The sequence below is a fragment of the Ptiloglossa arizonensis genome, chromosome 6, assembly GCF_051014685.1.
Source record: "Ptiloglossa arizonensis isolate GNS036 chromosome 6, iyPtiAriz1_principal, whole genome shotgun sequence".
Taxonomy (NCBI): domain Eukaryota; kingdom Metazoa; phylum Arthropoda; class Insecta; order Hymenoptera; family Colletidae; genus Ptiloglossa; species Ptiloglossa arizonensis.
This window is the reverse complement of record NC_135053.1, coordinates 6075309-6098209: the sequence shown is the minus strand read 5'-3', so window position 1 is coordinate 6098209 and position 22901 is coordinate 6075309. Positions and strand designations below refer to the sequence as shown.

The following is a 22901-nucleotide window of genomic DNA, read 5'->3' as shown; positions in this document are numbered from 1 at the left end:
TGTCGTTTGATGCATACGATACAGTCATATCGGTTATACCAAACCGTTTTAAAGAAAATACTCTCTGATGTCCGAGAGAAGTCGCTGGAATATCGCGGCAACCTTTATTACGAACATGATCATGGTATGGTGGAACCGGTGTGAAAGAACGAAAGAGTGAGAGAGTACAGAGGTAAGCTACAGACTAGAAAGAAATACAGTTAGTTAGGGTACCCGGTGGGTGATTCGCTAATAGAGAAGGGCAGAAAGAAAGTACGACAAAGAGAAACGAAGATAGAGATATTGGAGGAAAGTGCGCGCGTGATCTCGCAGAGCAATAGCAGCAGCAGCCGTGTCGCTGCGAGCTGTCAGAATCGGTCGGTTGTACAGAGACGAGAGTATAACCTATATCCAAAACGCCACGGCGCTGTTACGTTCTCCGTGCCTCCTCCCCGGCGGGTGGCGGCCGCATCTCCTCCTTCTCGCCGATTTTAATCTCGTTAGCGGACACGTGCGCGCCCCCGCGCCTACAGACCGCTATACGACGACGTACCGTGTCGGGGCTTCGCCAATCTGGTTTGGTCTAACAGGATTCTCGAGCAACCGAGGGTTGATAAAAGGCTGCGTACTGAGCGGGCGCGGCGCGAATCGCAAGAGGAGTTACTCCGTTCGAGGTGGTGTGAGCGGTCGTGCAGCAGCGGCAATAACAGCAGACGACCTCATCATCGTCTTCTATTCTGTCGTCCCCGGTTCGTTGTTTCCGTCTACGTTGTCCTCGTAATCTTGTCCTGTCGTTTGGCATACATACGTCGCCGTCGCGGATAGGTTGCGTGTATGCGCACACGGTGCATATTCAGTGTGAATCTATCTCGTCGCGTGTGCGATATAGAAAGAGTACGCTAGGAAGAGAGAGCGAGCGAGCGAGCGAGCGAGCGAGAGAGAGAGAGAGAGAAAGAGAGAGAGAATCGAAGAAAAAAGAGAGAGACAGAGAACGATAAAGAAACAGAGAGGGGGTGAGGGAGAAAGGGAGCGGACGAGAGAGAAGGAAAGAGATAGAGCGCCGGTGGGTTACCACACCCAACCGCGCCGGGAACCGAGTGAACGAGTGAACGAGTGAACGAGCCGTACGAGAGCTCTCTCGCGAGTAGTACGCGGGTACAGCGAGGGACCTAGGGACCGACGATCGAGATTCGACAGAGTATAGTCGGGACTCTTTAGATCTCGATCCAACGGACCTCGCTCTCGCGAAATTTGTCTCATCGGAATCACCGAAATCGCGCCGCGAGCAAAGACTAAACGTGTGTGCGCGTGTCTCTTCTTGCTTCCTCAACCTCTCGCGAGTGCGTTTTACGTTTCGTTGCGAAACGTGCATGCTTGAATATACATCGAGAAAGGAAGAGAAGGAAGATAAAGATAAAGAATAGAGAAAAAAGTAAGGAAGAGTAAAACAGCAGAAGAGAACGAGAGGGCAGACAAGCTGCCGGCCGAGGTTCGTGCGTGTGCGTACATGTGTTGATGTGTCGCTGGCGTCGTCGAGCCCTGCCAGGAGTGCTCCGTCGCCGCGTGTGCCGACGTTGTTGAGAATACGAGGATTCCGTAGTCGCATCCGTCGAGTCTACGCTTACGTCTACGTCTACGTCTACGTCGTCGTCCTCGTCGTCGTGTCGTTGACGTCGTGGACAAGTGGTTGTGAAGCGTGCTAGTGGCAGTAGTGTTGGTGCGGACGATCGGAAAGGGGTTCATTGGTTTTACCAGGACGTGAGGGAAGGAAGAAGAAAAGGAAACCACGAGGACGGCGACGAGACATCGTCGCTTGCTCGCGGTGGCAAGGTAATATCGGCCCGACGACGATACCGTGCCGTCGAGCCCGCTGCCGTTCACAACAAATCTCGTCGCTCGACAATCCCTCGCTACCACTTCAAATCGCTTGTTCCCTTCCTCCCTCCCTCTCCCTTCTCCTTTCCTTTTCCTCCTTCTCCTCTTCCTTCTCATTTTTTTCCTTTTTTCCTCCTCCATCCGTCGAGGATCCTGCTGTCCTGAGCCATGGCGTGCTGCCTGTCGGAAGAGGCGAAGGAGCAGAAACGTATCAATCAGGAGATTGAGCGGCAACTACGAAAGGACAAACGTGATGCCAGGCGGGAACTTAAGCTGCTTCTTTTGGGTAAGTTTAACCGTAACCACTGACTTGTACGAAACGTTTCTTAGAATTCTCTTCTATCGTTCGCCCCTGCTGTCGTTCTCTTTTCGATAACTACGACGCCATTCCGTTCTATCTGTTCCATTCTCGTGTATCCCATGTTGATCGAATTATCGGGTGTGCCGTCATTTTCCTTCCGCCGGCGATACGTTCGCGTTTCAGGGCACTGGTCCATTTCATTCACGCGGCTCGTAGATGTCGTGCTTCTCGGGGAGATCGCCGTTTGTATGCTACCTGAGAACGATCGGAGTGCACGAGTGTAGTTGACCCAGTCTATATAACCGGCGTGCGCTTGACAGCTCTCGACCATAGTCGTTACACGATACTGTCGGAGCTTCCTGCAGGCCCCTGTATACGTCGCTGCGTTTACCGAACCTCGGAAACGCGTTGTATTATCGTCTTTTTCAAACACGAATTAACGCATCGCTACGTCGCCGTTAGGAGAATCGCGTGCGACTTTCGACGTTTCGTCGCGAGCCTTTTAGGTTATCTCGCTTTGTTTAACGTTGCTGCCATTGCACGCGTACTTGCTCACGATTACGCATAGATTTCTTGGCCTTAACGACGCGTAAAGATGCGAACAGTTTTAGAAAATTGCCAAGATATTAAAAGCCGCTTTATTATTATCGCTGCCGTTGCTTTATGGACTGCCGATTGAACAAATCGATTTTCCTATACGAGAAATTATCGCGGTATGATTTTTTATAACGTTCACGTCTCGTGCATCATCGTGGAAATTCTGCAAAGTTTGTCAGATTAGAAGGAACAGTATTGTAAGGAAATTTTTTTTAAAGATAAAAGCTAACTCAGTACCGCGTGTCATCCGTAATCCATGCTATCAGCGAAGGAATGGTTTACGATCGGGAGGAGAGTCGATTCTAAAATTAGTATAGTTATCGAGGAGTTTAGGTTGATCTTATGTGTGCTTGTGTATCTTACTCATCTGCATGTTTCTTTGGATTTTTAATGCTAGAAGAATTTCAATCTTAAATAGTGTAATGGGATAATTGTGATTTTATTATTGTTAAGTATACCGAGAGTAAATATAATATTTTATATTTTAAAATAATAAAGTCACAATGAGCTTTCGTACTATCCATTTCCGGAAATGAAAAATAGATTTCTGGAATGTTATTAAAATTAGAAACGGATAGAAATATGTATCGCATCCATAAAATATCGTATCTTTTCTACTGTTAAGTGATAATTAAATTGCATAGTCTGTTTTCATGATATATAAAATTACACAAAAATGCCTTGAAAAGTATCTTTTTATATATAAGAATCGTCTGTATATATACTTTTGTGCACTCTTCTGTAAATTTTATATTAAAAATAATTCGGAGATCACGTTTCTGGACAATTTGGGAGAATGAACGAACGCGTGCGCGCGCGTGTGTAATATGTATAGCATGTGAAGCCTTTAAAATATTGGACTGCTTAATGAGCGTTAAAGTCATTTAAGTAAGCGAACCTTAGATTTCCTCAGAGTCGTTTCTCAATGAAAGGAAACGTAATATTCATTTTTTAATTTTTTTTTTTTCGCTTTATTATTGCTTAAGTGTGTTATTTATTCATTGTGGATCAGAATAGAAATTTTATAAAGTTTAGCCATAATAATGATGAAATACATCAGCATTTGTGCTAAAAATATGATTTCCGCTATTCATGGCACATGGAACGGTTGGTACAATTACGACATTCCATGTTAAGAAATACAAAGTGTTCCATAATTCATGACACCGTTGAAAGGAGGATGATACGGTATAGTCCACAAATAAGTTGAAAGTTTAGATTAAAATAATTTTGCGCGAGCCTCGTTTTCGAGATAATCGATTTTAAATGCAGGATGCACGCAAAAAGTGTCCATCATCATGTTTGCATGTGATACATATATCGAATTGTTAATATATAATCAAAGAGCTAATTTCTAAACAAAATGTAATAAAAATGCTGATCGTGATAAATGTTACAAAGTTGTCGAAATGAAAACCTTTTTTTAGATTCTTTATTAATGCACACCAGTAACTTTACTTTGCATGTGATTAAGTCTATCGTACAAATGATATCCGACACTTGGGAAAGTTACATTCTTAATTTTATTCTGTAATCATTGGTCGTTTCGGTCGGGTCGATGTTCAAATTTGGAAAAATAATTAAAACCTCGTTAACGGTTCTTCGATTTGTCTTAACGAAATTAAATATTAAGTTATACATTATTGAACAGCACTGATCTGAAACGTTTCGAAGCTTGTATATAAACAGAACAGAGAGGTGTGTAATTAAGACTTAAAAAATTGTTGGTCGAGTGTACGCGTAGCCTTCGTATTTTGAAAATTCATCGTCTCGAAAAATGATCCTTTGGATGATACATACTACCTATATATTAAAACGGTATGAATGCTCGAAAGAAATATTGGAATCGGTATTTTAAACAACTTGGGAGCTTAAATTGAATCGAAAGGTCGAGAAAGTACCGTGTATCTAAACGTAATAATGGTCTCGTCGAGTGTTCAACTTGTACGAAATGTTGAAACTTTTTAAATATTAAATATCACATGGACCGTTAAAGTTATTCGATCGATTAACTACTCGGAAAAAATTCGTAGCTCGAGTAGTTTGCACATTCGAACGAAAAAGATTGAGACCGAAAAATGGTACTTTCGGTTATTCTCTCTTATATTTTCTACAAGTATTCAGAGCAGTAAGAAAGTACTACATATTTCGTTAAATCATCGTCTTCGGTTGAGCGGAATGGATCTTTAAATAATCCGCAAACACGGAAGATCCGGTACGGTGGTAAGTTTCAGGTTGCAAATTATTTTTCGAAAGAAAGTGGCTCGATTATCGAATATCTAAATACGTGTACGTACTCTTCAAATAACGTATCGTTGACTTTCGTTTTGAACGGTTCCAATTCGTGGATTGATCGATTTTTTACATTTAGTAGAAAGTAAAGAGCAGTGGTCGTTAAAGAGGTTGCGACCGTGAACGGGTACATTTACCTTAATTGTTTCAAAAATTGTTCAGCGATTGAAAATAGCTCGGAGGAATTGGATCGTTAAATAATCATCGGGGAAACATCAATTGTTGACCGCGTGTAATTAGCTCGTGCGTTGAAACTTTCCACTGTTGGAGTGTCTAATACGAGGCGTAATAGAATCGGTAACGCGAGCCACGTTGCCCGGTTTCAAATCCCTTTGTCACGATACATACTTCGCGATGCGAGACACTCGGCTTGCTTACGATCTGAGAAGTCGCTGCCCGTTGCACGCATTGTCCGCTCGAGACTTTCACGCTTTTGTGATCTTATGATTCATGCGAGGCTGGTGTGCGTATTTACCTACCTATTCCGCAAAATGAAATCCGAGTTAAGCGTGCTCTCGAAGCGGTTTTTTATCAAGTGTCAGCGTGCACAAGCGGCTCGAGGATCTTGCTCTTTCGATACGAACCTCGAACCGAACCTTGTTTTTTTTTTCTCTTTGTTTCTGTCTCTCTTTCTTTCTCTCTACCCTCTCTCTTCCTCCTTTGAAAAATTGCACTCGTGCTTGGTGTACAGTTTCACCAAAATCGAAGCTTTCACTCGATCGGGTACATATTAGGTGTAACGTCCTTTGTTATGGGACGAATCCGTGGAAATTTCGTAGAAGCGGATCGGCAATTGCCTAATCGTCGATACAGCAGACTCTTGTTTGCCTCTTTCCCTGTGAACGCGTGTCAGCACGGTTTTATCTAATTCCACGTTTCCCTGAGATAATGACCTAACAAGAAGAACGCGAGACATTCGTTGCACCGATCTAAACGAGGCTTTGCATAACTTGTACATTTACTAACCCTGATTTATTATGTATAGCATTGTAAAAGCAGATACTCGATAGTTTTCTAATTATTTATAGTTAATCATTGTGTATAATTACAGTATAGTTGTAGTATTTCTCAAATTGAGCGGTAGCGTAAATGTAAGGTGTCGATCTGCTTCGCCGGGAGACCCGAGTTCGATTCCAAGCATTTTTTAAACATATTTTTTCTTTTCATTTATTCAAATTAATTGGATCTTGATTGAAATAATTTTATTATTTATATAAAATATGGTACTTATCGTCGTATATAAAAAAAAATTCAAAACTTATTACTATTTACGAAATTAAACGAAAAATTAAAAATGAATAAAAACGATACATTTAATAAAATAATACGTAGAATTAATTATCCAGTCATGCCCGAAAATAAAACAAAAATATAAAAATTATTTCTTACGCGATATCGAATAAATGTATAACTGAAAACATAATTTGTTTATAACGATGATACTTTTGTATATACAACCACAAGTATCATATTTTATGTAAAGAATAAAATTATTTTAATCAAGATCTTATTAATTTTAATAACGAACGAAAGGGAAAAATATATTAACAACTGCTGAGAATCGAACTCGGGTCTACCGATGGAGAAAATTGACACCTTAACCTTACGCCACCGTTCAAATTGAAAGATACAATTAATCTCTAATTATACACAATGATAAAACTTTAACTATAAATAATTGGAAAAGTATCGAATATGTGCCCTTGTAATGCTACACATAATAAATCAGGATAAGTAAATGCATTTATGTACAAATTTGGAAAGTCTCATCTTGAGACTTTCGGTGGAACGAAGATCTTGCATTTTCCTTATAAGAAATGCAAATCCTTTTTATAGTTATTAGAATGTTACGAATAAACTATGAATATACTTATTCGAATAATATTATTAAAATAACTACACACACACACACACACACTATATTGCATTATTCAGATACTGCGATTATCCTATCCAGGTACATAACACGTTCACAGCCAGTCCCTGACTCACGAGTAGGTCACGAGTAGTCAGGTTTGCGAGTTAAACAAATGTCGCCCTACACGATTAAACTGGGAGCTTTTTTAACACTGTAAAACGTAGGAATATCGCAGAGATAATAAAATACTCGAATTACGTTCAACGAATATTCGAAACATCAAAGTGTTCCGGTACAGATAAATTTAACACACAGACTCAGCCCAGCCTTAAATTTCGGTCGGTTTCATCGATATCGGATTGTCGAGCGAGTCACGTTTAGAATACCAGAAATTGAACATTTTTTGAAAAGAAAATTATTGTTGTGTCTCGCACGATTACGAAATTATAAAGAAAATGAAAGTCGTTGTAAGCTCTCCGATCGTATAAAATCGATTTCTCTTCGATTTTTCAAATACAACCTGGTAATGATGCGAAATAGAGCAAAACTTTTCATATGAAAAATATTCAGCTCTTAGTGCTCTGTCAGATTGATCTGTCGCGAAGAAGTCCCAAGAAAAGTGTTAAAAAGAATTTAAAAAGAAAACATTAAAACCTTCGAGACTTAATTTCATCTTCTTAAAAATATTTCCCGTGGACAAAGAATTTCTCTATACATGCAGCATTGCGCTCTACACGCGCGCAAACTTTTATCAAAATCAGTTTTACAGATGAACACAAGAAGGATTTCCTTATAATATTGTGTACGAATACTTTTTGGAGCCACTTTACGTGGCTCTGGAAGATACTGCAGGATCATCCGTATCCTTCTGTTTTCGCAAGATCACTGTTTCGTTTCCAACCTGGGCCCACGGTACCCCAAGCAAATAGAATACGCACTTCCTCCGTACGAAATACGGATCAAAGCGCTTTCCACAGTCTCTTCTAACTTTTCGACATCGCGAAACGGCGACTCGGTGTTGTAATCGGACGTTAATTAAATTGAATTCTCAGTCGCGTAACGAGTAATGGAGCTCCAATGAAATTCGAGGGATTCATCGATTATCTGGTTACCGTTAGTCGTGGTTATCGCGACGTTCGCAATAGCCTTTTCCTGTGTCGATGAACTTCAAAATTGCTGAAACGGAAACACCAGACCATCGATTCGGTTTCGATGATTGATCGCCTCGCCACACCACCGCCTTCGCTTTGACTCGGGATCACGTTTACCTACTATCAACGCGTCCGCTCGCACTTTTGCACAGAGAACTGTCCGATCGTACCCGATTACTTCACGGATTATTCCTGTGTAGACTATCGTTTTTTCGGTTGCTTTCTTTTTTTTATTTCTTTCTTTTCTCTTTCTGTTTTTCTTTATTTCTTTCTTTTTTCTTTCTAATGGCTAGTAGCCTATTCTGTAGCGAAATTTCCCAGATATGTTTCTTCATCTTACAGGTACATATAGTCTTTTTTTCATTCGGAAATATAAAAAATTGTTGGAGTTATGGTTTCTCGTTTAATGGCTTATTGCTGTGTAGACTATCGTTTTTTCGGTTGTTTTCTTTTTTTATTCTTTCTTTCTTTTTCTTTTCTCTTTCTGTTTTTCTTTCTTTCTTTCTTTTTTCTTTCCAATGGCTAGTAGTCTATTTTGTAGCGAAATTTCCCAGATATGTTTCTTCATCTTACAGGTACATATAGTATTTTTTTTATTCGGAAATATAAAAAATTGTTGGAGTTATGGCTTCTTGTTTAATGGCTATTCCAAAAGACACTTCCTATTGGCTTCTACGATTTCAACCTGACCATGGATTAGAAACAGAGGCTGAGAAGGTATCTTCATTAGGAAGGATACAATTACAGCAGAAACTATGGGGAAGTCAAAATCTCGACGAATAAAAGAACGGCGAAACTATAAATTCTGAATTTATATTTTTCAGTTTTATTTTGTGTTTTGCATCTTAACAGAAAATAATGGAACTCGTTATTTTTAAAAATCTCTAATTACGACGATAAAGGCGTATCTAGTGAAGATTCTTTCCAAATATGAATTGAATCGGTCGACTGGATCTTGAGATATCATGAAAGTCAATTTAAAAAATAACGTTTTGAAAAAAAAACGCGTTTAAAGTTTCTTTTAACAATTTTCAATTCAGTAAATTATATAGCGTTTTATACATTTCAATGCACTGTAAGTTACTTGTAATTACAATGTTTCTAAACACAAAGATTATTTATCGAATGTTCGAACAATCGAAAATATTGTGAAACGATAGCAATGACGACCTAATATTGTTGTCAACCTATACTTACGTATACAATGTCCCGTTCAAGTTAACGTAACAAAATATCACGTTGAGAACTAACAAAAAAAAAAAAAAAAAAAAAAAAAGCGAAACTCATGTCCTTCATGATTTTGAAAGGAAATTCAAATGGCAATATTGGTTTCCTAATGCGTGAGCATTATCAAGGTTATTTGAGATCAACTTATTCTTCTTTTCTTTTTCGTTATTAATCTATACTTTTTTTATTTCGGAATCATATTCTGTACAGAAATATGCATAACTTCTGTCTAAAAGATTCTTTTGTAAAACCGACACTTTGGAAAATATCTTAGATAAACACCTACAAAATTTTTTTCCATCTAATATTTGTATTTGGCGGAAGTCTATTCACTTGTATGTATCAAAACGGAAGTAGTCCAGCAGATATTGAATCGTTAGTCGTATTTGCGCAGTTATTACTTTATTGTTATTAATGTAAGAATTCTGTAGATGCAGCTCTAAATATCGTAAGAATAATTTAACAAATATTCGGTCAAATATAATTATCTACTTATATTCTAAGTTGTGTATAATAATATTTAATTTCTACACTCTTTGGGGTCGATGAATTTTAATACGTCAATTTTTGTTTTTTTTTTTTTACAATATTCGTATCTTTTCCCGGTCAATTATAATTCTTCGTACACATTTCTGGTTGTTTAAATAGTGCGTACTGAATATTGTTCCATTTTTTTTTATCGAGTGGTTAAGATTCGTTCTCTTCTGGACATAGTAATCGCTCAGATATTTGAAATGCTAAAAAATTAATGAATCGGTTGTGCAAAATAACGATAGGTAAACGTAAACATTTCATTATATACATTGAATTCATTAAATCCAGAAACTTATAGTGCGAATCTATGTGGATTTCATCAACAAAAGTAAACAGACAAGGATGATCGATAATTTAAAGTGTGTGCATACATTTTACATTATTCGTTTTTGTCCCACCTTTTCCATTCTACTTTTATCACTTTTTGATATTTGATGTTAATTTCATCGTATCGTACGAGTATACTAGCTTGTTCAATAAGTTTTATCGTTTGATAAAACAGTTATTGAACAGTATAGTACTAGATTGCTCAATAAGTTTCGTCGTTCGATAAAACTCGAACATGATGTCAACTCGTCTCAATGATGTTTTAGAAAATACAGATACTGAATTAATGAATCCTAATTTTTATTATAATTTTTCCACTCGTAACTTGGAAAAATTCTTTTAGGGTTATTAAGGTACTGAAACGTATTAGATCCGAAGAAATTCTCGCTTAAAAAATACAGTAAATATGAAACAAAAAATAGCTATTGCAACATTTTAAGAGAAAATACCACTAGTTGTGGTAGAAACGATAAATGTCGATGGTGTACTTCAGAATTGTTTGTAACAGTGCTATCCAACATAACTTCTGTGTCTTTCGCCACTCTGTCTCTATTGGTATGATATAGAAACGCTGGCTGATATCACGTTATGCGAGCGCACCTTTTACAAACATAACAGGGTCAGTTATTCTATATCAAATCGGGCACCTTTTAAAGTAACAGTTTATACGTGGCTGAAACTTGGATATGTCGTAGTATTTAACAATATTTAATCTTACGTCGAAGGATTAAAAATTAGGATTTAATCTTACGTTGAAGGATTTAAAAAATTTTGGAAATTGTTGATTCTTGTACCGTTTGAAAAATAATCCTATATTGGGTATAGGTCGGTTGAAAATGATTTTAGTACGAAAAAAAGAAAATGTTACAACCATTTCTTTTCTAATCGTTTTAAACAAATTCTTTCACAGGAGAGGAAAATTAAAAATATAATAAAACTGAGAGTATAATTCTATACGTTCCCTTTAAAAATATTCCCTCGATTCTCCAAAAACCAGTTCCAGTAATTTTGTTCGAAAGAAATCCATCTACGGTGACTTTAACGGAAATAAACGTGGAACGCTCATGGTTTTCCGTAAACAAAGCATATTATTCACCGTATCGAAACGCTGGTTGATTTTTTGTTCAACTGTTTGTACTTCTAGTCACAGGGTTTTGAGTAAGTGTAGAAATTAGTTTCAAGCATTAACACGGACTCTGTTCTTCCTGCGACGTGGACGTGAGTAGAGTAGGAAACGTGGAATAATTTACTCGGTCACATTCTCTCATAACAGTATTCATTGTGTACCGATTAAATTCTTAACTTTTGATGAAGCAGTATTACCATAATAGTGTCGTCATAAGAGGATTTCTCGAGTGCACATTACATGCCCGATACCGATCTACGAACCAAAAACTTGCCAAGTCACGTTGCACAGTGTTTCTCAACGATAATTTTCATAATTTTTAATATATTAATCGTGGGAATGGTATCATTGATTATTGATGTAACGACGATGCGAACTTTCCACGGGATGCTTGTAACACGTGCAGTGTAATTTGGAAAATAATTTCATCGTGTTCGTCGTTGAAAGTAAACAATGTTCTATAATTTGTATTGTGGTTCGAAGGTAGATACCAATTAAAGATAAAGGTAAGAATCAGTTGGGAAATTGGAGTGAAATTTGTTGGCGCAAGTTTACGTTTTCGAAATAATCTATTTAAAAAATGCGTGGGATACGTTCATATTTCACTAGAACTAGTCCAGTGGATCTCGTGTCAGATATGTTTGATGTACAATACGACCTGTTCATTATGAAAGTGGTTTAAGTCCACGGATACGAATGATTTTGTGTTCTTAGAATAATAATGTTATATTTCTAGAACCATCGGTGCAACAATATGTAAGAACACGGTGAACTTATTGCCCTACATACCGTTCGTAAGTATACCACGATTATATCGAAAAGCTTAACCGCAGTTGCAACGGTGACAATGAAAAATAAAAACATTCTCATCCGACTTAACGAAAGTATCACAGAATTAACAATATATCGAAACGAAACGAAAATCCAATAATAAGTGAAATATGTGCCGAACGAGGCTACACTTTTCAAGTTTAATAATTACGAAAGTTCGTTAACATAGAACGAAGCGATTGGCGCTTATTTAATACTTTCGGGTCAAGTAAAATGTCAAATATTTTGTATCTCGAGAGAAAAATTAACCATTTTACTACAATTTTCAATAAACGGCGCGTATGGGGATGTAATTTGTAGCGAAAAAGATTGATTTCGAAACGTAAATACTGTAATCGTTCAATAATTAAAGAACGGTACCGTTTAAATATTCGTAAATAAACACCAGATACAACATAACTTACACTTTTTTCTATATCAATTTGAAACTCTGCGGAATGTATATACGCACGCGGTCGAGAGATATGCGAATTTGCACGTTCGTCAATTAAATGCGCACGTATGTCGCATATTTTAAAAATATTACTTTTAAAAACTCTGTTTCGCGCAACAAATTTGTATTTCGCATCTTCGATTTATTTTTTCGAGAGAAATCCTCTCGTTCGAGTTGTCTCGTATCCTAGACACGAACACGGAAGTTACTTATTTGCTCAAAGGAAGCGAATCACTTTCTTATAAATGGCGATCTATAAAAACATCTGCTTTACGAGGTATGCATCGAAGGAAACTATGTCCAAATTCAATAATGTAACGTATATCTTTATGATAATAATTTCAAACGGCACCAGCGGATAATTAATGTTATTTTACATGTTCACCGATCGATTAGACGTGCAGGGTTGACTACCGATGAAATTACAGCAACGAAGAAATTTGCAATAATATCCAAAGTAGAGTTTCTCGAACTGTGTCCTGCGAGGAAATTGCAAACTCTCAGAAGTGAAACAAATGTTTTTCGTAGTATTTTATTCTTGTTGAAAACGCCCCTAAAAAGGTTTTCTCTCGTTAGTAGTAAAAAAAAAAAGGGACGGGAGAATGAGCTTGGAAACTTGGAAGTTCGAGACAGTTGAAATTTTCTTTATTAACATTATTTTGTACTATAACGTACTCATCGTTTTTCATTTTATTTCTGTTAAAATTAATTTAAAAAAATAGTAAATTCTTACGTTTGCATTAAGACAGTTTTACCCGAAAGGCGAACGATGATTAAAGAAATAATTTAATTCGACTTCCATTGAAAAATAGTAAAAGGAATCACTTTTCCAACGTACTGTTTTAACGATTTATCATTATTTTACACGTTTTTATCCATTTCTTTTATTTATTTAATTAAAAAGGATTTGTATCGATCGTTATAGCAAAATGACCAGTTAGGTGTGTTTGTTTTGTGAAAATAAATTCAGTTTATTTTTTCGAAAAATAACAGTATCGATACTTTCGATACTTCTTTTTAATCATTCATTCTTTGCACGTTGAAACCTTTCATTTAGTATACAAATATCATCAGATTTAAAATAACCTTTAAACTACTGTGTATCCATTATTACTCTGAAAATGTTTGTATCTGAAACTGTACGAACCCAAAGGCGGTCGAGTCCAAATATATCTAAGATAAAACCAGACGAGCAAACTGCTACCATTGACTTAAGAAAGTTTTTTTTGAAGCCTCCACTCTTATACTAAAGGACCAATTCTTACAAATATTTTTCAACGACGTCCAAAAGATATTGCAAATACAAATTTCTAAATTAGCGAAACAATGCATGGAACGTACCCTCGTTTGCATCGGTAGTAGATAGAGGAAATAATATTAAACAGGCTCAGGATAGACAAAACCAGACTCACAAATACATAATTAATATCCAAAATCATTTCTCCGAGTTACGATAAATTACAATTGAACATATTTTTAACTGCATCAAATATTCTCAGTTCAGAAATAAAGATCGATTGGAGTCAATTGTATAAGAAAATTTTAATGACGATTACAAAATTCTATATTATTTTTGAAACATGGAATGCTTCTTATTAATATTTCATTCACAATCCTCTCTTTCACCATATCTAAAGTATTAAGTCTTATCTCTAGTCATTTTCTCTTATACCAAGATAATGGCACAGTTTTTCCTATTTTTTAACATTTTGCATTGAATTGTTCATAGTCATTCAAAAGTTGTGCATTTTTGTTGATTTCCATCAAATGTAAGTCAGTCAGTCTCTCTCTCTCTCTCTCTCCCTCCTCTCCTCTCATTATCACACTCCCTACAGATGTGGAGAAAAATTGGCAACAGGTATCGATGACAGTCATATAGATCTACGAGTGTGCAACAGTTGACACAAATCTGCACGGGAAGCTTCGATTTTCTCGGTTTTGGAAAACACCGTTTAACCTTTTCAGAGATGAATTATTTTGTTTTAAAATAAACTAATATTGACCAATGCCGTCTGAAAATCTTGTAACGATTTTGTCATGTAATATTATTGGAAAATTTAATTACGAATATTTATTTACAATTTTAACCGTTATTCCTATGTTATGATATTTAAAATAACTTACAAACTAAACGTAAAAGTATCGGTATTCTTCAAGAGATTGAAATTACTTCATTTTGCTTTCTTTAAACGAACGTTCTTCTTTTCGTTATGTTTACAAGTGTGTATCGAGCACGAACAAAGATCAATAATTGCTAAACAATTGTGCAATATAATTATACAGTTACGTTCGTTTATATGGACGATAAAGGGTATTACGTCCTATGATTTCTTCTTCTTTCAGAGTTATAATGATCCTCTTTCTTTAAAAAGTATATCACTCGTTAGTGGATATTATCTTGCGGTTGGTTTCATTCCTCTCTAACGAAATGCAGAAGATGTAATTTGTCTAAAGCAATAAAACGTTTTGTGGATAATAATTCATTTTCGCGTGAGCCAATAACAGTGAGCATTAAACTACATACATTTGGTCTCACTTTTGTAAATTCTGTATTTTATTCGACAGAGAATATACTGTTGACATTTTCTTTTTTTTAGTCGTTAAATTTCGTTTGCTTATTGAAATTGCGAGCCGTTGATACGTTCCGAGTTTCGTTTAAGTTGTTACTGTTTTATCTTCCGAGAAGCTTTATTTATTATATCTACTCAAAGTCGCGTATATTCCTAACGATTTTAATAACAACTCGCCTTAGCTTTATCAGAAATTATTTAATAGTTCTCTTCGTCCTTAAGGGGTTCAATTCATATATTTTCTTTGTCTTTCATATTTATTTCGTGCATTCAATAATGTTACGAACAACTATGAGTCGGGTTACGCGTGTTACGCGATCGTTTTTGAAATTGTTGCAAAATTGAAAAATCTATATTTACCTAAAGCATTATAGCAATTATTGCCTTTGTCGTCTGGAAAAATGGTACGCGATGAATGGTTTCGATCGATGGTATCTCTCTTTGTGGCGTGCACATAACAAAAGATATCGATCAGCACGTACGATGGCACAAGTGTTAAATAATAGCAAACGACCGCTTATACGTTGGTACATGCGATACACGACTCTCGTCACGTAAACAATAAATTTTGAATCTCTCTTATCTTTTTCAGTCGAACTACCTTCGTTATTGTATATTGACACATATTCGAACATTTGCCCGTTGTCCCGTTCATTTCGTATTTACATGGTGTTTTGTATTTACATGTTACAGCGATGTAACCGCGAAACGGATGACTCTGTGCGGAGAATAAATCGAAAACGTGGAAAAAATATTTTTCGTTCGGTAACTGGCCTCTGTGAAAATCAGTTGTTACGAGATAATAGTATCTCTGGTTATAAATCCACGCATTATGTAAAAAACGTGACGAATAATATCTGTAACGAATAGAGAATTTTAGTTATTCGCGTTTCTTATTTATTTTTATACGTAGAATTGTCTTTGGAATTGTATATGTTATATACAATATATACGTATACGTTCGTATGTCCAGAAATGTTGTATATTATTTAATATGTTAACTTTTGAATTAACTCTTGAAGAAATCTAATATTGAGCTTAGAAAGACATCAAATTTATTATAACGAACGTATACAGAGTCATTTTAAGTACTAGGACGATTTTTTGCTTCGTTTTAATACGGACAAGAAGTCGAGAAAATCGATACAGCTAACGTTTTGTAAAAATGTTAATGGGATTGTAAAGCGTAAATTGTTTCTCCATTTGGAGCAACAGTACCGATGCAATATACAAATAGATTTTCTTTTTAAATGAAACCGTACCTACTTTTCTTTTAGACAAATTTATTTTCATTATTCTGTGTACAAATTTACGAAGATGCATTTATTGAAAAACATATATGTCGTGGGATATTTCATATTTTATTTTAGAAAATTATTTCGTCGAATGGTTTACCGTTATTTTTCTCCGATATGTTGTTATCGAGATGAAGAGGTTTACTTAATTACTGCCCATTGTATATTATAATATATACTATATTTGTAATAACAGAGTGTGTATCGAGTGTATTACAAATGTAATGTAAATTGCTGTGTGTTCTTCAGCGATAAATATAAATATTGGGAATAGCTTTTCGACAATTACATTGTAACACTTTCTTTCGTGTTTCTTACGTTTTTCGTAATATGGTTAGTTTGTTTTTTTTTTTTTTTTTTTTTTTTTATTAAAACAAATGACACAAAGGAGTGTGAACACATTCCAGTTTTTAAACAACCCTACAGGAAATATTTTCTGTAATGTAAAGTAATTTTCTCTAGAGTAATGTGAAATGTCTCGTGAAATATTAATTTTCTGATAAACATACTTTTATAGTTTTATGTACAGAATAAGGAAGAAAATCGATTTATATACATGGAAAAAGAAAGTAGTTCTCTTTAAAGGAAAGGTCAAGTGCATATTGCATATGCACTGTTGTTCTTGAGGAAAAAATTACATCACAGGTAGTTAGTCTTTATTAATTCATTAAACTTTTTTCTCTGCAAATTGTCTCTATTTTCGCCTAGAAGTAATTTTTTCTTTCCTTTTCTCGGAGACTCGAACGAAACTTTTACAATAAAAATGATTTTCGGCAATTTTTTTATAACGTAACCATCTCGATGAAACTTTTCGTCACTTTCTATATATATATATATATATATATATATATTCTTTAACATTCAAAGATGCAGATCCTTTTTTCTTTACAATTTGTCAGCTTTTTGCAAAGTGATAAATGTTCTTCTTCGTTGATCTTCCTGTCGATGGATTGCAGTTTAGCATTTCTTTTATATCGATTTAGAATCAAAAATCAAACAGTGTTTGTTTCGTAATAGAACTATGGATCGAATGGTGCCACTAAATTCTATTTAAAAAATATCAAATCAATGATAATACGCGATTTTGAAATTACTCTGAAAATTCTCACAAATTCATCGAGGTGTTTACGTTATAAAAAATTGTCCAGAAGTTATTTTTATTTTAAAACTTTCGCCCGAGTTTCCCCCGTTTTAATCTGTCAAAAATTATAAACTACAATTTTTCTTCCCGATATAACAGGAACAATTGCAAGGCACACAGCGAGTTTGCATTCCTGTTCCCTACCCTGCATAATAAAATTTCGTTTCTACTATATTTGCTCCCGTTTATCTGCACATTTCAAGAATATCGAATCATCACTTAAAAAAGAATACAAGTTTTACTAGCACATTACAGTTGCAGAGTTAAATCCGTTCTCAAGTATTTTTGGAGCAGGAAAAGCGTGTGTACGATGTACAATTGAATCGGTAAGATTGTTAAGAAAATCGGCCATATTTTCAATTAGTCCACCGAGCGGTATAAATAGTCATTGATATTCTTAAAAACGTATTTAATTTTATCGATCGAGCGAACAAATAAACGAAGAAACAAAAGCGAGAGATATTCTGTACATCGATGCGAAACACGACGCTATTTTCGTGAACGCAATTTTTGCCGATCAACCGCGAATTCTTCTACTTCTTCTTTCGACGATCTTAATCTTTTTCTTCCTTCGACGAAATTAATTTTAGCACGGCTGTATATCTGCCACGGTAACGAGGGCACCGGAAACGTGTCGAACTAGAAATCTTTTCAGTGATGATCACGTTTCATCTCCGTGCATTTCTTTCGCTCAAAACTGGAATCGATTAACTCACGAATGGACTTTTATTTACCGTTTAAATATTTTTTTCATCCAAGCCAAAAAAACTCCATTTCGCGATTTCTCGTTCGCGAACAATTTTCATCGGACTACGTTCATCTTTCAAATAAATGCCTTCGGAATCAAATTTGAAAATCGTGAGAAAAAATTTATACAAAGTTTACATTATAACAATGTACTCGATGAAATATTCAACGTCGTTTCGTTTTCTCAGAGTCTCACTTTGGTGGGAGTTATATTGTTAATTCGATTTGTAATATTACGCAAAATACATATACTTTCGAGCGATATGTATTAAAATTGCAGGAGATTTACCATTATTTCGAAGCTCGTTCTATACTGTTTTGAGAAACACCTCTTCGCGAATACCAGTAACATTGTACAGCCACTTATGGTTGATCGGCGTTCATTCAGTTTTGACTTAAACAATGTATCTGCTGTTACGTTAAATTCTAAGAATAATTTTTATGCTTTGCACGAGTGCGTTATGAATGAAACATTATCGCTTTTCCTTACAAGCCTCAAGATGTAACCTTTATGAGTTATTAATAACTTTCTAACGTCGCGATAAACTGATTTTCATCAGTGCACGTGACATATAAAAGAATCATTAGTAATAGCGTCATTATCCAGATCAAGTTTTGTTTTCTTGCACAATACTTCAGAATTATCGGAAGCAAGATTAAAGGAAATTAAGAAAATGATGAAACATCGATAACAAAGATGGAAATATTATGTCTTATTTTCAACAATAAAATAAAGGAAGTCTAGATGAGAAACTGTAACGTTCTAGTTTTAAAGAATTTCGAAAAATGTTGTCGCGATTTTGATATATCGTAACACACCGCATAATAAAATAAAACTGTTTTCTTTTTTTTTTCCAGTAAATGTTTGATCCCCGGTATTTTCTCTCAATCAGCATGGAAATTGTAACATGTAATATCTAAAACCATGATCATTATCGTTAAAACTATTTTAATAAAATTTGTATTTACAAAAACAATGTAGCGTGGAAAACTGTTAATCGGGATATAATTATTGTAATACCGTTGGTGAATTTTTTATTTTTCCCTACTTTTTACCGTGTTCACGCTTTTATGTAATTGATGTATTAAAACAAGACAACTTTTTTTTAATTTTAATACGAAAGTATTACCTACAGAAGGTAATTCGTTTCATCGCTACACTTCTGTACCCCGGTTGGTGTTATTAGAAGTTATGAAAAAATCTCTATTTTGGTGTTACTTATCACGAACGAATGTTTCTCTTAAGTTTTTATGAATTTAATTTTTTTACAAATGTTTTTGTCGAACGTTATTAGTTACAATAGCATCGGTAATATGATAAATGCATTAAGAAATTGTACCCTTGTATGGTAATTTGAAGCCTACAGCGAAGAAATCGATTTTAACAAAGTAGATTATTCAATTTCTGTCGTCAATTGTACAACTTGTTTCCAATACCTTAGATTACGTGGAAAACAAACTATACCTGAAATTATATGTAGATTCATCGACACCAACAACAAAGAATATATCAAATTAGTAATAATATAAGAGTAATCGTGGTTTTGAATTCTACAATTTTATTCAATTTTTGTATTCATCGTACAAATAATTCCAGTTGAAACAATTTCAAACGCATTTGTTTTCTCGTCGTAAATTACAATTACTCGCGGGCAATATTTCATAATAAAATGCATGCATATTAATATACATATACAATTTCTATTAATATACATATATTCTATTTTATTAATATACAATTCGTTGAAACAAGAGACAACTATTTTTTACGTATTCACGGATAAACGATTAGGGCTGATCGTCTGAAATTTACAAAAGCATGACAAATTCGTTTAATTTTGTTCCGTATCCTTGTGCTGGACATTGATTTCTTTTATAGTATTAATTTTGTTACACAAATATACGTTTTCGATAGTGTGTTAGATTATTTTTCAGAATTATGAGTTGTTTGGAAAGTCATTTCGTTTTTTTTTTTTTTTTTTTTTTTGTGAAAATTGAAACACGATTTTTTAAGAGTGTATAAACATTTTATTAAATTATACATTCTCCATTTTGGAAAACGAAGACCATTTCCAACGATGTTTGGAAACGAATTTCGAACATATTTCTTTTACGAGGAGGATCTTTTTCAGAACTTTGCATCTTCGAATGTTTCATAGTATTATTTGGAATCGTTTAAATATTTTTCAATTAGTGAATGTATCGTTTCTATCGGTTAAAAGCTTCAATGGTCAAGACGGTAAACGAGGCAAATCAGTCAAGATATCTCGTACGATCTTGTAACCTGTGGATCTTTGTTCTTTAAATAGAGTTAAATGGTCAAGTCGGGAAGTCGTTGTCAATTAAATGCCATATTACAACATCAATGCAGGCGGACACAATGCTATTAACGATTAACTAACCTCACCGCGATTTACAATTACCTAACATCGCGTTAAATAATTCGAAGTAACCGACTTAAGTTTTTCATATCCTTTGACCTCTCGCTTCGAGTATCATACATGTAGATTTGACCGTCCATGTTTTATCAATTATACTCATCGTTTATATACCATACATTATCGAACGATGCTTCTTGTAATTGATAAATACAAACAAACTCAAAAACGTTACTTTTAAAGCTCAATTCTAAAAATTAACCGCTTTTTGATCTATCCGTAGTTCTACGATCGATGGTGCCCTTTCTTTTGTTCATTCTGTAGGCAAAATGTGGAAGAAAGAACAAAATAGTAAATTGAAAACCGTTTATTAATGAATCTCTGAAAAGATATTAATTTGTGTTTAAATATGTACGTCTTTATAATTTTGACAAGATTCACAGTGTTCGAAATGCACGATCTTACGAGGAATTTGTAAACCGATAATGCGACCTTGCAATGCATTTAAAAAGGTTTCCAAATCCGATTGCGTACCATTATTAATCGAATCATAGCTGATAAAAAGGTCAAGATGTTTATGTTTTCCATTAGGAGAGAAATTTATTTCAATTTTTACGCGAAATGAAACAGTATATGTAGCAGTGACTCGTAAGTTGTTGCAATTTCTGCCTCGTTAGCTGTCGTAGTTATTCCCATCACTTCTCGAAATTGTTCCCATGGATCCTCTTCCTTATAACCTCGACGTACTCGCAAGGGGGTCGCGTAAAGTGTGACGGATCTGAGAAGTAGATATCCTGGAAGAAATTGCGAATATATATATACAATTGTCAATGTATGTATATATAATATTAGTAAACCATAAAGAGACTTCCAGCTAATTGTGTATTCAAAACGACAAAGAAAAAGTGATTGTTTCACATTTCCGTTAATTTTTGTTTACCGTTGCATGTATATTATTTTCTGTAAAAAGAAAGAAACCGTGGAGAATTTGTTTAAAATACTTCCTCGTCTGTCCAACAGTTTTCAAGAGAATATCAGAGGGCAGATACTTACTTCTCGGGTGTTCCTTGTAAGCAAAAGTTACTAGACACTCCACGTTCTCTTTAACTCGAGAATGGTCCTTCCAGCTCTCAGATATAGTTCGAGAATCAAATAAAAATATTTTACCCATGTTCGATCGTCCGTTTCAACGTTTATCAGCCAATAAGGTATTGGACGATAAAAATTGCGCTTCGAAAAATGGTTCCGCGAAATTTGAAGTTAAAAGTAATAACCACGGCTGATTAGATTTTTATTTTCTCGAAGTTTGAATTTGTTTGATAACACGTTCAAGTTCAGACAGTAAAATGGTGCTTCGATTGAAAATTTTGGAAGATCGTGCTCTGCTCGCTAGTCCCGCGAAACTCAATGTTGAAAGCGATAAACAATGTCGATTAGATTTTATTTTCTCAAAGGTTTCCGCGCTCGTGCTTTCAAGCTGTACGTTTAACTCTGAAGTTGCCAGTCTGTATTATCTCTTCATAGTCAATTCGTGCACGGCCCTGGACTTCCTGATTGGGCAGCTTCGACATTGTTCGAGGCAGAAGATGCGAACACGTTTAAATAACGATTACTCGGAGAATACAAAATTTCTTTCTTGCTTACCGTTTCGGTAATAGTTCGGTGAATACTACATTGTTTATGTTTCGATTCATATTTGAAGTTCTTTTCAGACGATTCGTCGAAATACGAAAGTAACGAAGTACAATCTTTGAAAATTTTGAATCGAAGCACAATCTTACTTTCAGACACGAACAAACGGTGGATTTACTATTCTATGTACTTATTAATATCTGCAAAGTATTCATAAGTTTTTGGAATAAATTTTATAGAAGTTGTAACATTTTATAGAATATGTAACATTTGTTACAATACGTAAATTTTACGGAGACCGTAAGAGGAGTCTGTTACATCTCCTATCCAGTTGAATATACAGTTGCTCCAAACAATATTCGTACACTATATTATAAGGAAATACTTCTCACCTATAAAATTGATTTCAATGAAAATTTGTGTGCTTGCCTTTGTCCCCAAGAAATTTCTTAGAAGATGAAGTCAAGTCTCGAAGGTTTCGATGTTTATTTTATTTTTTTAACGCAACTTTTTTCGGAACATTTTTCATACGAAAAGTTTTGCTCTATTTCGTACTGTTGCAAGGTTGTATTTGAAAAACAGAAGAGAAAAATCGATTTCGCACAAT

General features: G+C 35.1%; 1 protein-coding gene across 8 annotated transcripts in view; it reads left to right on the top strand.

Annotated features, from left to right (window-relative positions):
- The window catches only part of Galphaq (G protein alpha q subunit), an 80936-nt gene continuing 58035 nt past the window's right edge, over nucleotides 1–22901 (top strand). For 2 of the 8 annotated variants that reach the window (XM_076313486.1, XM_076313490.1), the window contains exon 1: nucleotides 1–2140. In XM_076313486.1, coding sequence (XP_076169601.1) covers nucleotides 2023–2140 — 118 coding nt within the window. In that variant the 5' untranslated portion in view covers nucleotides 1–2022. The remainder of the gene's footprint in view (nucleotides 2141–22901) is intronic. The other 6 variants (XM_076313494.1, XM_076313489.1, XM_076313493.1 and 3 more) reach the window with 6 other exon arrangements.